General features: G+C 36.4%; 1 protein-coding gene across 5 annotated transcripts in view; it reads left to right on the top strand.

The window, feature by feature from the left end:
• The window catches only part of src (v-src avian sarcoma (Schmidt-Ruppin A-2) viral oncogene homolog), a 39,651-nt gene extending 25,225 nt beyond the window's left edge, over window positions 1-14,426 (top strand). For 2 of the 5 annotated variants that reach the window (XM_032558758.1, XM_032558766.1), the window contains exons 2-14: window positions 299-533; window positions 614-710; window positions 1,565-1,582; window positions 2,161-2,259; window positions 3,185-3,211; window positions 3,713-3,816; window positions 7,068-7,217; window positions 7,307-7,462; window positions 8,355-8,534; window positions 8,636-8,712; window positions 8,818-8,971; window positions 11,665-11,796; window positions 12,645-14,426. In XM_032558758.1, the coding sequence (XP_032414649.1) occupies window positions 308-533; window positions 614-710; window positions 1,565-1,582; window positions 2,161-2,259; window positions 3,185-3,211; window positions 3,713-3,816; window positions 7,068-7,217; window positions 7,307-7,462; window positions 8,355-8,534; window positions 8,636-8,712; window positions 8,818-8,971; window positions 11,665-11,796; window positions 12,645-12,853 (1,629 nt within the window). In that variant the 5' untranslated portion in view covers window positions 299-307 and the 3' untranslated portion in view covers window positions 12,854-14,426. The remainder of the gene's footprint in view (window positions 1-298; window positions 534-613; window positions 711-1,564; window positions 1,583-2,160; window positions 2,260-3,184; window positions 3,212-3,712; window positions 3,817-7,067; window positions 7,218-7,306; window positions 7,463-8,354; window positions 8,535-8,635; window positions 8,713-8,817; window positions 8,972-11,664; window positions 11,797-12,644) is intronic. The other 3 variants (XM_032558775.1, XM_032558783.1, XM_032558792.1) reach the window with 3 other exon arrangements.
• Window positions 14,427-16,788: the final 2,362 nt, after the last annotated feature.

Here is a 16,788-nt window from a genome sequence, read left to right on the forward strand (position 1 = left end):
AAGAGTGGCAGCTGCTCTTCAGTCTGTGGGGAAAGTTTTATGATAGTGTTGTGTGTGTGTGTGTGGGGGGGGGGGGTTGCGTGGAGGTGTGTGTGTCTTTGTGGATAAAATGGGAGATTCCAGACCCCCTCTCAAGTCTGTGTCTGGCTTTGTGGTGGTCAGAAGACCTTAAATGGATTATATGAACAGTCCGACAAGAAAGCTAGACTGTTTGATGCCAAATTATGTGTAATTTTCACTTTACAGTACATTTTATAGCTGTTTATAGCATTCTCACTGAGTCTTTCATGCTCTGCAGGTCTTGGCCATGGGGGGATCCAAGAGTAAGCCCAAAGACGTTGCCCAGCGAAACCGCAGCCTCGACAGTAACATCAGCTCAGGGGGAGGGGCTGGCAGTCTCCACCACAATTCGGCTCAACAGTCAGCGACACCCAACCGCAGCACAATTGTGGACACAGATCCACAATTAGTGACCAATAATGCTGGACTCGTTCTGTTTGGAGGTGTGGACAATAACAGAATAACTCCAACAGGTGAGATGTCTTAGACTTCGGTATTTTACGCCATCATTTAGCACTTTAATTAAAGCCCAATTATCTGTTTTTTGCATAAGGTGTGACGGCATTTGTGGCCTTGTACGACTACGAGTCTCGAACAGAGACAGATCTGTCTTTCAAGAAGGGGGAGCGTCTCCAGATACTAAATAACACGTAAGAAACACAAATAAAACATTAACAATACATTATGACCTTACTGCATTCTTACTCTTTTTCCCTTTTAAATCCCTCCACAAAGCTTTCAATTATATTAGATTAAAATATTTCCCATGCTATTTTCATAAAATTTCAGACTATCTAGTCTAGTGCCTTGGCACACCTTTGCAATGACATAGTGATTGTGAAATGATATATGAAATATCGTTTATTATTTCTAAGAGCTGGGCATTCAGCAAGACCTTCTTATTTACTGAGTGGAGTGCTAAAGGGGAGGGTCATGCTTGTTTTTTCACTTGTGAATTATCAATAGAGGTGCAGTGAACCATATACAGTGTACACAATCCTGTTCACCCAATAAATTGCTGACCTAGAAGGCAGAAGCTTTGAACAATAGTGGATTATAGCTGCGTCTGGCGCCTTGAACCAAAACTGGAACTGGATCATCGAGTTTGAGTTCTCAGAATAACTCTTAATTATTAGATTAGTTAGCAAGGTTTTAAAGAAAAAAAAATTATGCTCAACTATCTAGCTTTCTAGTTAGATTTGTTATTACTACTTACAAGTCCTGAAATTTGAGTTTGCAAAAGTTTGGAATCTGTAAAAGTTTGGAAAGCATTCAGGAGGCATCCAGAAGCTTTATTTTTTTTAAATAATAAGAATAATAATAAAAATAATACTTCTGCATTTTCTCCTTCAGTCCTGATTATTCAGTAGGGAAAGTGTTTGATACTTCACACTGATCTGTGATTGTAGCCTTGCTGCTCCTAACTTGCTCTAATTTTTTCCACTTTTTTCCCCTTCATGTTTTTTTTCTCATTTTTGCATCATGAACCATTATTTGTTTGTAGGAGGAAGATAAACTGCAGGTTTGTTAAGCTTTTTGAATTTACACTGAACGTCTGACCTCGTTCGTTTTTCACATAGACCACATCCTGTGTAATACCACTTCATCACATAACTCTGTCCTTGGCCCAGAAACTCTTGTTACAGTAATCCAGGGGAGCTGATGCAAAGCCTTGCAGCACTATCACTGCTGTAGGTCAGCTAGAGGTAATGAGAGTGAACCTTGTTTTGCCCCAAATTCTCTAAGTAAAGATATTGCTGCAAAGCTGCAGCAACCCAGTCTCTGACAAATCATACAGCAACTGCATCCTCCTCTATTTCATACCCACATGAATGCATGACTGTATGATTTTATGGCTTCAAACTAGTGTTTGTTTTTAATTTAACAGTAGAGCGACCACGGCTTATGTTTATCAAGCTTCTCTAGGGCCAAGAGCTCAACCATGTCTAAATGTAGCTTCATTTGAGTTTACCAGTGTGACCAAAAATGACAGTGTTGCTTTGATTCATGCTTTTAGAGACTCGATAAACCTAAAATGGATCTTTGTGTAACTGATGTGTGATGAGCCTTGGTTTAAGTCTTATCATTTTATCTGTGCAGGGAAGGGGACTGGTGGCTGGCGAACTCCCTGACCACCGGAAAGAGCGGTTATATCCCCAGCAATTATGTGGCTCCATCTGACTCCATCCAGGCAGAAGAGTAAACCCCTTCATTTATTTTTTCTACATGTTCTGTTTTATCTGTGTCTTACCAAGAGCGATGATGATCCACTCCCTAATTCTAAAAGGCTTTCTCTCTTGGAGCCTTATGTTATTTTGAAATTACTTTTTGAAGAAAAGGTCTGAGATTTTGAGAAGTTAAAACATTGTTATTGGTTAGCTTAGCATAGCTTGGACTGCTTCATCAAATAGCTTGATGCTCTTGAAAACTGATGGAATCTTGCTACCCATACCTGTTAAATCAACTATGAATATACAAACAACAGCTTGGCAAAGAGCTAAATTATTTCCAGAATGTGTTTACAGTAGACTTCTGGTATTCCACCATTAAAACCTTGATGGTTAATTGTTTTTTTTGTGCCCATACTAAAATGCCTTGCAGTACTGTGGCACTGCTGGTTTATTCAAAGGCAGTGCAAAATATTGCCATAAATGTGTGTTTTTATAATTCTCCACCTCATTACTTGGAGTGTTTGTGACTCCTACAGCATATAAAAATAATGAGCACATGATTTTTAGGGGACTGTAAAACTCTAAAAAGTTCCCAGCACTTTATAAAAGACATTGTTTTTTATTATTATTTTTATTCTTCATATAATAGATGTATTGTGGTAGAATTATTACACCTTTAACATGCTAGCTACCGTTAGCTCAATCTGCAGTTATAAGCTATTTCTCTCTGCTGCTCTGCTTTGATGCAAAGATGTTTTTGGACATTCCTGTGTTGACTCTTCAGCTTTATCTTGCCAAAACAATTATTCCAAAATATCTTAACTTAAACTTTGTGTGGTTGCTTAGCATTTTCTGAATTTGCATGCCTACCTGCTCGATCTTACAGCATGATGCATGAGCTAATCTTCAGCTGTAACTACCTCCTTTCTCACTTTTCCCTTCTGCTCCACCAGTGATCTCAAACTGACACTAGATTCCAGGTAAGCAGCTTTTACCGGAGAAAGAAATATCAAATGAATATCAGGGTTTCCAATTCATAAGTGCAGATTTATGCGGGTAGAACAGACTTTATTTTCTCTGCTGCCTTTTGTCTCTTTACTCATACTCTCCACTCCGCTTCACTTTTTCCCCAAACTGATTGCTTTTTAACACTTTGAAATCTATCAAATGAGTAATCTCTTCAAAACAAACTTGTTGTTTTGTTACGTTAAAATGAAGTAAAGCATCAAACCTTAGAAAAAAAACTAATAAATTACTAACTAATGGATTAAATATGTGAAAAAATAAGAAACTTGTCACTTTTCCAATGCTTGTGGAAAGGCAACATGTTTGGCATCTACTTTCAAGCTTAATTTAAGAGAGAGAAAATAAACTTTTGTAGTCTTCTAGATGAATTCATAAATTGACGCTCTAATTCCCACATATGTTCTGCTCCCTGATGTTTTGGATTTCTGTTTGTCTTTTTTATTTGTACTTTCTAGATGGTTCTTTGCCAAAATCACACGCCGTGATTCAGAAAGGATGCTGCTAGCTTTAGAAAACAGAAGAGGGACTTTCGTGGTGAGAGAGAGTGAGACCACCAAAGGTCAGTGCTTCACCTTTCCCATTCAGTCTGTTGAGTTACGACTGCAAAATTAAAACAGTGATTTAAATTCCCAGAGATTCCTACTACCTAACTTAAATTGTGTTTTGTACTCTTAGATTGTAAATATATAGTCTTTTCACAAAACTAAGTTAAATTTTAGTTAAAAATAAATAAATACTAAGGCAAAAACACTAAAATAGACTGCCACCAATTAAAATGAAATGTATGAAGTCAAATATTTAAGGTTATGAAAACATAACATTTTAAAATCAATCTGATTTTATATCAGAAGCACTATATGAAAAACTGCATTATATTTGCTTTTACGTAGCAGATGGGTGCTAATTAATTGAACTGGCTTGCTAGAAAACCAAACATTTAGCTGTTTTGGAATATTCAGTTATTGATTAACACAATGCCAAGGTGGAAAAACACCAGTAATCTTAAAAAAACATCTGTGAAGAGTTGTCAAGACAAAATATTCAAAAAGTTTAGCAAAATTATTGACTATTGGCAAACTTTGCAGAGGCTCCACTCTCAAAATCTCTTCTTTCTAAATATGAACAGTTTGGGATTATAAAGTTTCATCTGAACAGCAAATTAAGACATTTAGTTTCCCTTTGGGATAAATATATTATATTTGACTTGAACTGAACTGAATAAAAAATATTAAAGATATTTATTTCTCTCGTTGTGTGTATTTTAGAAAGATAAAAATAGTTTATCAGAGTCTTTGCTAATCAAATACCAGATATGGTGAGGACAATAAAGAGCCAGTGGCCATGATTATCTCACTTCCTACTAAATATTTGGAAGTAAAAAATAAACAGCTTGTGGACCTGTGGAGCAGGATTTGTTCTCAGGTACTGATTAACAAAACCAGGTACAAATTCCTTTAATGCAGAGTTTTAGTGGACATGTGCCCTCTTCCACATGTTTAGTCTGATAAAAAATGAACATAAAAAAATTAATAAACATTTAATTTAGTTCATTTATTAACACTAGTTCCTATATATTACCACCACTATAAATATGTCGAGATTCAGAGGGACATTTACAGTATAACGAGCACTCACATTTGGAAAGACAAAAAGAACATACTTTGTTTGTCTTGATAACTCAGTAAATGGCTACAAGACAGTAGGTATTTCTCCAAACGTGTCCATGTCTGCAATAAAAACAATAAATAAAAGACTTAGACAAAGATGGCTGGTAGGAACTAACATGTGTCTTGCCACCATTCAAAGTGAGGAGGAAGGAATAGGAGCAAAGAAGCGTTTTGTGATAACATCACATAAATAAACACTTCTCAGACTTTTAACTGTAACTATGTGCTTTAATTAGATTACGCCTGTCTGTAGCAAACTCACAACATTGTATGTAAAAACAAAGATAAAAGACATGGAGAAGCACCCCTTAAGAATGGTGGAGGATGTGTTATGCTGTGGGCTTGTCATCATTAATTTTTTTTAAATTTCAATAGATTTAAAATAAAAATCTGGTTGCCTTTGCGAGAAATGTAAAAAAAAAAATTGATCAAATATGACCTAATCAAGAGAAAAATGGTTCACAAGTCACAAACAACCTTCTTCCATCAACGTATCAACAGCATGACATGTTTTGGAAAATAAATAATATTGCAATTTTCTTCTCTAAATAAAGGTTTTTATATTAGGGGTGGAAATTCTGTTGCTACAATAAAAGATTAATGTCTTTTATAGCATTTTGTACATCAATACTGAAGTTGTCAATAAGTGTGGAGGACTGTGTACTTACAAAATGTTCAGACTTCAACTTGAATCTCAGTTTGAACTCTGTGCATTTTGAACAAAGAGGAAATAAAGGAAACTTTAAGCAACGAGGCATGTTCCCCCGCTGTTCACTGCACTCCCTGCTGCGTTCTTGTAAAAGTGTTTGTACAGAAGAAAACCCATCAGGTGGCAGGGGAAAGGTTGGATGTGACGCTCCTGTAAAGTAACGGGGCTCCTGATAGGCAGATGTTGCACCCATAGATACAGGCACTGAGATGAGATCAGGTTGAACTTAAATTATGTGGGTGTAAAAGGGATTAAAATGATCAACCTTCTTTTAACCTTTGTTATAATCAGCTGTTTCAGTCCTCAGCAGTCCATGGTTTGGGGAGAGAAAATGAGACAAAAGGAAGGAGGCTGATTAGAATCAATAGGGAAGAACTGGCTGGATGAGGGAAAAACACAGAATTTAGGTCAGTGTGGAGCTGAAGCTAAGAATTGTACAACCATAAGCCACATCACCCAGTTCAAACATAGAGGAAGTGGGGGAAGTGGCCTTGGGCTGCTTTCTGTTTCACTTTTAGTTGTGTGCGCTACAACTGCTCCCTCTGGTGGTAAAATCAAAACATTGCACGATGTGAAATTTTGGGCACTTTTAGTGCTGTCAATCGATTAAAAAATTCAGATTAATCACACCCAAATGCTGTGATTAATCACGAATAATCCTTATGCCTAACTTTGTGAGCAGCAATTTTTGAAAAAAAAAAGAAAATGTTTTATTGACAATAAATGTTGTCTCAAACAATAAATTCTCAGTTCTGAGTTTCTCAGTTTTTCAGGTCTTTATATTCCAAATATTTCAGCTGCCTGAAACATTCGGTTCCTCCTCTGGAATATGGGAAATAATTATTCTTTCAAAAGCTCATTAACTGTGTTTATTCCTCTCATCATGGGTGACAAATCCTGTGGATTTGGAAACAGTTGCTCATATTTGCCAAAGTTACATGGAGGAACCAAATATTTCACCTGTCTGAAATAATCTGTCCCCATTCCGTACCATGTTTATTTTTTTAATATTATTATTTATTTATTTTATTTTTATTTTATTGTTTTGTTGTGGTTGTTTTTGTAACAACAGTTGTCGATTTACACTGAAAGTTACAACCTTGACAGAATTATGTGAGTCGCTTTATGGATAAATCCATCAGAAGCGCAGTGAAAATTGTCGGATTCACCTCCCTGGCTGCAGAATGTTCTCCTGACACAGGGGGAACAGAATTTCATACAATACCGCGTAATTTGGCCATGTGAAATTTTGAGCTCATACATGTAGACGTGCTTCATTCAATTTTCACGGACATTTTTCACCTTTCGCGGTCTTTCGTGTGTGTCTAGCCCTAGATAACCCTCCGCGGTACAGTCGCTTTTAGGTTACGCATAAAAATTTTCAGACTAATCTTACGCGTTAACATTTACTTACCTATTTTTTTTTATTTCCAGGTGCTTACTGTCTGTCAGTGTTGGACTGTGACAACACCAGAGGGCTCAACGTGAAACACTACAAGATTAGGAAGCTGGACAGCGGGGGCTTCTACATCACATCCCGCACACCTTTCGCCACACTGCAGCAGCTCGTCAATCATTACCGCAGTGAGTTCAGGGAGAAGGTTTCCCACTCAGTCTGTTATCAACTAAAACAGTTTATTATTTTTTTTTAAAAAACGCTGTGTCCTCCTCAGAGCACGCCGATGGGCTGTGTCACACTCTGACAGACGTTTGTCCCGTACTGAAGCCTCAGACTCAGGGCTTATCCAAGGACGCCTGGGAGATCCCGAGAGAGTCGCTTCGCCTGGAGGTCAAGATGGGACAAGGCTGCTTCGGAGAGGTCTGGAGAGGTAGGTCATACAACATATTTCCTGTTTTTCTATAATAAAAATAGCTGCTTCTCTTTATTCCACTGGCACATTTTTAAAAAGATTTAGCAACCTGACATCTGCTGTAAACATAAATTAATCTTTCTTTCATCATTACTGCATAAGCACAATCTGACACTGGAAATGTATAAAATTCAATCTTTAATTTGAGAACATTTACTATTATTATGTATTGTTAATACTACCATTATTAGTGGAACAGAATAGGAACAGCCTTTATTGTCTCGCAAAGGGGAAATTCAGGTGTAACAGCAGCAACAACATTCACACAAAAAGTTCTTGAAGTATTAAAAACAGCATATAAAAAAATAAGATTGTAAGGAGAGAAGAGGAGTGGGGAGAGAATAAACCCCTGAGGAGCACCGGTCCTGATTGTTCTTGCTTGTTGCTAAATGCTACTGAAATTTAAGTGAAAGTGAAACTTTATTATAGGCGCAAAACATTTAAAAAAAGTAAAAAATAAAACCCACAGCATCACAAATTTACATGAAGGCTAAAATAGCAATGATTCAACTAGTTTGAATAAAACCAAACTGAGCTTTGATCAGATTAAACTTATTAAATATAAAGGTTGCACAGAAATTTATTTCCCTTAAATATTGAATAATTTACCAAAATTTGAATAATAAATCTGGAAACCCTAGAGAAGGATGGAAATTTTGTGCAAACATGTTTTTAACCTCTATGAAGGTCATTTTTATTAAAGCCTGCTCTTGACAATAAGGACATTTTTTGCCCTCTTGTTATCTTTCTAACACCTTGATAGGACACTTTGCAACTCATGGCTGAAAGTATGAAGGAAGTCCTGAGTTGTTACAGATGTGTCACTGATGGTGGATCTGCTTTTCATCAGGAACATGGAACGGCACCACACAGGTGGCGATCAAGACGCTGAAGCCCGGCACCATGTCCCCCGAGGCGTTCCTGCAGGAAGCTCAGGTCATGAAGAAACTGAGACACGAGAAGCTGGTTCAGCTGTACGCCGTGGTTTCTGAGGAGCCCATCTACATCGTAACAGAGTTCATGGACCAAGGTCAGCATGCTAACATTTGAGACCTCATAGCTAAATTTCTCCCTGAAATTTCCTGAGTTGTTTAAAGAATTGCTGCGTTTAACAAACTCCTCTACAAACAGGCAGCTTATTGGAGTTTCTGAAGGGACAGTATAGTACGATGCTCCGCCTCCCTCAGCTGGTGGACTTTGCCTCTCAGGTCAGAATATTTTCTTACCATTAGCTTGAGTTGCTATACCTGTTTATTTGGGGGGGGCGTTGTTGTTTTTTGTAATAAACCCTAAATGTTGCCACCTTTCATCAGATTGCTTCAGGGATGGCCTACGTAGAGAGGATGAACTACGTTCATAGAGATCTCCGAGCCGCTAACATCCTGGTTGGTGATAATCTGGTTTGCAAAGTGGCTGATTTTGGTTTGGCTCGCCTGATTGAGGATAACGAATATACAGCCAGGCAAGGTGAGTAGTAAAAGTCCTTAGCCTCATAACTGGTGGTACCACCTTTAGAAGCAACTGCCATCTGTAATAACTACCAGTGAGTCTTTCATATTGCTGTGAAGGAATTTTGACCCACTTTTCTCTAGAGAGTTACAGGGTTTTCTAGCATGAACATCCTAACATCTCAATCAGATTTAAAGGGAACCTATCATGCAAATGTTATAATTTCCATGTTTTTCTTCTTCAATTTGAGTTGCTACTGGTTCTAAAAACAGCCTAAGTGCTTAAAAAACCATCCAGCAGTTTTTCAAGAATAAGTCAATGTTTTTTGATGTCTTAAAAATGAGCTGTTTCAAAAACCTTATGAATATAACTTCACAAATATGCCCCTCACTTAGCTAGCGTTTACCATTTAGAAGCCACTTGCTGCATTTTTGTTGGTGGTGCAGAAGGCACCACTTTTGCTTTTCAAAGACGTAAGCTTGCATAATTATGCATCTGTTTGCAGCCATTTTCACATGCGAGTGTAAGCGCATGTGAAAATGTACGCTTAAACATTTTCACATACGCTTACACATTGGCCAACAGCAGGTTTCCTGGAAATTGAAGTGAGAAGAGGCCCTAAAACAACCTTTTGTCAGCGATGATCAAAATGTTTGTTGGCAAACATGAGACAGGCCTTTGTTTTTATTTTGCTTTGGGGGTTTTTGGTCATTAACAGTTTAATGACCAAAAAACCTGGGCCATTTTGTCCAGTTTCATTCTTATTGTCTTATTGTTCAATATTGACCTGAGTTGAGGGAAGTGAAACCTGCAGAACTATAGATGTTGATCTTTGTTCTTTGGTGACTTCTTTCAAAACATGAATGCATCCACATTTTCTCTATATGTGGATGGATTCATATCTATTTACAGACTGATAGATGTCAATAACTTTGTTTCCCATCTGTATGCATATTTATTCCATGGTGTGAGGTCTTTTGGCACCTTTTAGCCAAGTTGATTCTGTTATACAGGTTCTATTTGAGTGATGTCTTCATTTTACAGGTTCATGCTGATGTGTAGCTGATAAAATTGAAATTAGCTTTCCAAAAAAAATGGGGTTGATCATGATGAAAGCATGCTTTAAGAGAGGGAGTGATTATTTTTCCACTTAGGGCTGATGTGGATAGCACTAACATTTGTAAACTGTTTTATATTTACTCTAAAATTAAGTTTTTTGATGTTCCAAAATCTTTAACACTATACATATTCCCACTGCTCTGTAGCTTTGAATTGCTTTTAGACACTTAAAGTCAAGTTGCAATCTGAATATCGTCTAAGCACAGCGTATGCAGTGATTCATGCACTATGAGGTGAAACTGATTATTAGTCAGGTTCATCTAGATTCCAACGCTCACTTACGGGCAGAAAATGCAGGAAGTTACTGACAGGAGGAGATAACTGGAGCCAAACACAAATGTCTGGCAGAAACTTACTGTAAATAATGGCTTGACTCACCCAGAGTGAGGAACTTATTTTGTGTTACACAATCATTTATTTCTTCAACCCATGAATACAGCCTAAAACTATGACATAAAAAATCTTTTAGTAATGACAATAGTGATTGCTTTAAAATGTTTGTAAAATTTCCAATTGTTCTTTTTTTCTACTAGAAGCTCCATATAAAAACTACTTATCTCAGAAAAGTTTAAAAATATGTATTTTTCACGCTATTTTTATGCTTTCTTTACAAAAATAAAATAAAAATCAGTCACAAAATTTGTTTTGGTGCGTCTCTAGACAGTTAAAGTGATTTGATGACATGATGAGGGTGCTACCCAGACAACCTTGAATAGAACATATTAGAAATTTAGAAATTCAGCAGCATTGATGTACATAGGTTCACACATAAAACACAGACAAAAAGTATACATAAAAAACAAGAGAAAAGATTTGAGTTTGGACTCTGAACTTCATGTAGAAGAGTCTATTGGTTCTTAATTTTCTGTCTCTGTGTCCCAATCTTGAGATAAGAATTAGAAAGTAGAAAGAAAAATATTTTCTTTAATATATCACACAATCCTTACTAGGTTTAGCTGTTTAATCCAATTTCAGACACCAAAATTCCCTCAATTTCAAGTTTCTGTGAAAATACGTTTGCAGTGCACCTGCTGCATGTCCTCGCTCAGTTTGAATTAGTCATAGTCTGTTTCTAGGTTCGTTTGACTGGAACGGTGACTGGTGAAGATGGAGCGGCAGATATATGCTCAGCCAGAATGAAATGGCCGTTGTTCTGACGTAAAATCTGATTGCTGCCTGCAGCTACGCTGAAAGCTGTGGGTGGTGATACAACTGGTTTCTCTTTAAGACAAGCAGCTGGGTCACATGTAAACATCCCGAGGCTCAAAAGTTACAGAAACTAGCAAAGAAGAACATAGAAACTATTTGATGTTGTTGCTTCCCAGTGTTTTTACTCTTCCAATCCTCTCCTGGAACAGCATTCCTTAAAAATCATGAACAGCTTATCACAAATCATCTGTAGCTGACGTTTGATATTTTTAAAACTTAGCTATATGTATCGCTAACTGCTACGGCAAGTCAGAATCTTCAACTCTTGTCGACCTCGTTTATTATTCATCTCTAATTCCATATAGTTGTAGATCAGATTTTGAAAGGCAGCTTCGTACGAGTCATTGATTTCCTGACATGCTAACCAACCTGTTTTCCTGCAGGCGCCAAGTTTCCCATTAAGTGGACGGCTCCTGAGGCGGCACTCTACGGACGATTCACCATTAAATCTGACGTCTGGTCATTTGGGATCCTGCTGGTTGAACTGGCCACCAAAGGTCGCGTGCCCTACCCAGGCAAGGCTCGTTTTCTCAGACCTCGTTTCATGACATTAATACTTTAGGCCTGTTCTCATCAAGTATGACAAACAGTCAGGTTAAAGAGAAAGTACACCGTCTTTCAACTATAAGTAGAAATACTATGTTCTTTACCAAGTTCGAATAAATTTACAACAACACAACAGATTTCACCAGATACTAATGAGAATTTTTAAATTGTGGTGTTTCTAATGCTCGAATGTGTGTGCGTAGGGGAGAGGGGAATTGTTAATCATTTCAGATCCAAAGCTTAAAAAGTTTCACATGTTTGCTTTAGACTTCCCATTTGCTCATTTGAAAAGAATTTGCTAAAAGGAAAAGGATTTAGCTCACTACTTCTTTGAAATTGCTTATTTATTTTTGCCAAGTTTGACAAATGTAATAAAAACAGATCTAGCTGCAGTAAAAGTCACTGGACAGATGACTTTTACTGCAGATGTGTTATTGTTAAAATAGAATACACTTTATTGATCCAGAAGGGAAAGTTGCTTATTTGTTGACAAGTTAATTCATCCAAAGTATAAATTATGTAAAATTTATAAAAGAAAACAAAAGAAAGAAACTAAAATACTTGTGCGTTACCTAACATTTTCCCTAGTAAGATTTGATTTTGTCCTGTTCACTTTATTGAAAAGTAAAAACCCTTCAGGGCCAGGTTCAAATCAGTCTAGGACCGGACAAAATCCATCAAGGGTCCTCAAATGGCCCTTGAGTCGCAATTTGGGCATCACTTTTATACTTAAAAGTGTAGTAGAGAAAGTGGGTGTACTTTCTTTTTTTTCACTGTGCAGAATGATGAACTCTTAAGGTGTGGTTTGTCGTCCCAGGCATGGTGAACAGAGAGGTTCTGGATCAGGTGGAGCGCGGATACAGGATGCCGTGTCCGTCTGAATGTCCTGCTTCTCTCCATGAACTGATGCTGAACTGCTGGAGGAAGGAGGCCGAGGAGAGGCCCACCTTCGAGTACCTGCAGGGCTTCCTGGAGGATTACTTCACCTCCACTGAGCCTCAGTACCAGCCTGGGGATAACCTGTAACCAGGCTGTTTGGATATGCAAAAATGGACCGGCGCATGGACATGCATGTGTGGGAATAAAGGGGCAGAGATCAGCATAAATCTGGGTACAATCACTGACTGATTTTGTTTTTTTTTTCTCAAAGTCATTAACTTTTTTCATACATTTTTATCCAGAGAATCTAAAAAAAAAATTGCAAAAATAATTGTTTAATTGCTTTCTCTGATTTTTATGGAACAAGATCAGTGAGTCAAATTTGGGAAGTATTGTTCTGCTGATACGTTTTTCAGTCAGACATACATTTTTACCACATTTTCTTTCAGATCCAATTTGAAACAAGCTCAGACTGTCTTCTTTTTATTGAGCCTATAATAATTTCTTATGATGTTGTTGATCTGGTTTATTTTGAACTTGTTTCACCCTGATCAACTGGAAATGTGTCATGGCTGCCATTGGGGTTCATACAGCTGTTTGTGGTCAGAAAAGGTCAACTCAGGATGGGGGGAAACAAAATTAATCTGCTGCAAAGATTTTTGTGCCAATGAAAATCTATTTTCTACTCTATTTTTGTTCTATTTTTGGTACTTTTCTTATAAAAAAAAACTACATTGTTGCTCTGAAAGGGTGATCCACTGTTCCTTCTGTGTATAGATTTTAATGTGCTGAGTTTTCAAATTTATTTTAAGTCTCCTTTCATTTTAAGATTTGTTCTTTATTCAGCACTGCTACGTTTTTTTTCTTCTTAGTGCCATCTTGAGCACAATTTTACACTGGAGATTTTTTTTTGTTTCTTTGTTTTTGTTTTATTTTATTATTTTTGGGGGGGCGAAGGGGACAAATGAGCAACAGGAGTGTGTTCACTGTGGTAATGCCTCTCTATCACCTGCAGGGGGCAGACCATAGTGGATTCCTGTTCACTCACACTGTAAGCATGTACAGAAAATAAAAATTGGCATTTTAAAACTTAATTGTAAATATCTTTGATGCTAATAATTTGTATATATCAACTTTTCTTATTTATTCATTTTAAATTAACCCAATTTTAAAATTTTTCTTTCAGCACATGTGCATACTTCTTCTTGTTTATGGAATTTTTATGGGATAAATAACATGAAAGGCATATAAAAATTTCATTACAAGTATTTTGGAGCATATTTCAGTGAAACTGACCTGAATATTTTTTAATGACTGATTGAAGAGGTGAGTTTGTGACTCATTTAAACATCAGTACTACAGATTTTTGAAGAAACTGAGTGCTGCTGACCTTCCTCTCCATCTTGTCGCCTGTTCAGCATGCTGACTAACAATAAATTGTTTGAAATTGCTTCCAATTTGTGCTCCCACTTAATGTTTATTTGCAAAGCAAAAAATGCACGTTTGTATGCACTGTTTGTGTCTTCTGTGGGGTTTTTTAGGTCTCCTTCCTGCCTGTGCAGATGTTGTTTTTAAAAATCTGCAGGTTTCCTACATATACCGTATTCTTTTTCTACCATATTCTGCTAGTATTTTCACATAAACAACTCTTTGTGAAATTCTACCCTATACTGTTCAAAACTGAAAAGTAAATTTGAATAAAATTTGTACATTGGCAGAACTGTTGTTCTTTTCTCTTGTTTATTTTAGAGCTAAAACTTATTTTAACTGAGGTTAGGCATGATTATGAAGATCACAGCTGGGGAACCTCTAAAAACACAGACTTTTTTTTTATTATTTGTTTTTCTTCATTGAACTATTTCTTTATTGCTTTGCTGGTTACATGTTTTAGATTGTTATGCCACTGATCGATGCAGTGACAGCTCATTTTTTGCTTTTGTTTTTTTTAATGGAGGTCACCACATGCTTATTTAAAGTTCATGATGAAATTCAAAAAAATAGCATCACACTTCCTCCACCATACCTATCTGTGGCCAGAAGATTTTCTTTTCCCGCATACAGATATATATATATATATAATGTTTTAAACCAGAATTACCTGTTGAAGAAAATCTTGATCTCACGCTCATCTGAGCAAAACCATTTGAAGTCAAAGTAGTGCTTCGCAAACACTGTATAGATGTTCTTGTGATAGTTGGACAGAAATATGTTTTTTCCGAACAGCCAGTTGTCTTGTTGTTACAATCAAATGGTTGCTATGGAGACATGACTGCAGGCTGGGCACTTATTTTAACTTTGTTTTGGGTGGGAGTTTTAGTCACAGTATTTTCTTTGGTCTTTAACTAAAAAGAATCCTTGAAAAGTAAATATTTGTCTTCTACATGTTGCAGTTCTTATTTTATAATACCCTTGATTACATGTAGAACTGAATGCACACGTCAGCTTTAGCCTGAACCAGAACAGGTTGAACTGAACATCATAGAACAAACAAGTGGGGGAAAAAATTCTCAGTATAACGTACAACCTCGTCCATGCATGACGTGAAAACAGGCATTAAGCCAGGAAATGCAGCATCAACCTCTCCCAAACACCAGTCCTGCATGTTCGGTCTGAACAAAGAAGTTAACAATGGTAAGCATGAACACAGAAACTGACATCCATCAACATCCAAACCGTAATAAAAGAAACTAAAACAAACACTGTATGCTTTAAACTGAAAGTATGGCTACATGTTAACAGTAAGTCAAACCATACACAAACAAACCAATGACAGATGAGCGCTGTTTCAGAAGTCCTGCTTTTGTGAGCTTATATATAGCCTAAAATATAACAAAAACACATAATAATCATACCATACATAGCTGCTAGCTGTTTAAATTAACAGCTTTAAGTTTATAAATCTAAGCTTATAAAGTAAATATTATCACCTGTGAATCTGACAACAGCTTCATTTGTGTTTTTATTATTATTACACATCTTATCAATAGTTATACAGATAAACATGCCAAGAGGTCTAGTTTGTAAAGGAACATTTTTGCAGCTGGTAAAGGTAAACCACAATGTACAATTAGTTTTAACTTCCTGTTTGAGTTGTCATGCTTTTATCTTGAAGGGACAACTTCCTGTTTAACTGTTAGCACTAAGGCAGCTTAATGCCAATCAAAAGACAGAAAATAAGTTTGATCGGAGTTTATAAAATGCATCTTGTCATTAGTACCCCCTTCGATAGAGGTACAAGGTATGTTTATGATATAAATAAGTACATGTCTTAAATATTGTGTGTTTTAAACTATGCATTTGTTTAATTATATGCCCAAACTAAAGTTAATTTACGTTGTAAATGTTATTTTAAGTTAAGTTAACATTCTTCATACTTCATTCCTACAATTTATATGATGCACACTGGTTTCTGATCGACGTAAGCGCTTACTGAACAAATAAGGCACGAGGATAACTAAAAAGTTAGACTGTTAGCCTGATGTGTAGCATGCTAGCTACGACAGATACATCACTATGGCAACGTATGTGCTCCTGCTTTGATTTCCGGAAAGTTCCAGTTTAATCCTCTATCTTAGTTTTGTGAAACAGCCCTGTGGTGTCTTCTGGTTATTAAATAAAGACATCAAAAACAAATGTGGAATCTTAAACTATTTCAGCAGCATGTCCAAAGAATCTATAAGAAAGACAAATAAATATTCAAGAATAAGAGTTTTGTTATGTTTGCATGGCAGCAGAATGAGATGTAAAGTATAAATGATCAAATGTTTTTACTATAAACAGAATTTTCCCATTTTGTTAGGATTTTGATTCAATTGGGATGTATAGAGATAAATTTGAATCTGTGAAAACACCCCAAATCATTAAAATACCTGGCAGATTTAAATAAAATATTATCAATCAACCATGAAGTTTGCTTCTAAAAGGAAATGAGACAAATGATGATGAACTATGTAAAAGAAATATCAATTTTTAAATGAATATCTGATTTATTTTAAAAAAGAAATGTTCTTACACTGTATTTATTTTTTTCGTATACTAAAATGTCCCATTGATAATAACTTCCATTAGTAGTTCATATTTGT

This window comes from Xiphophorus hellerii, chromosome 1, assembly GCF_003331165.1.
Source record: "Xiphophorus hellerii strain 12219 chromosome 1, Xiphophorus_hellerii-4.1, whole genome shotgun sequence".
NCBI lineage: Eukaryota > Metazoa > Chordata > Actinopteri > Cyprinodontiformes > Poeciliidae > Xiphophorus > Xiphophorus hellerii.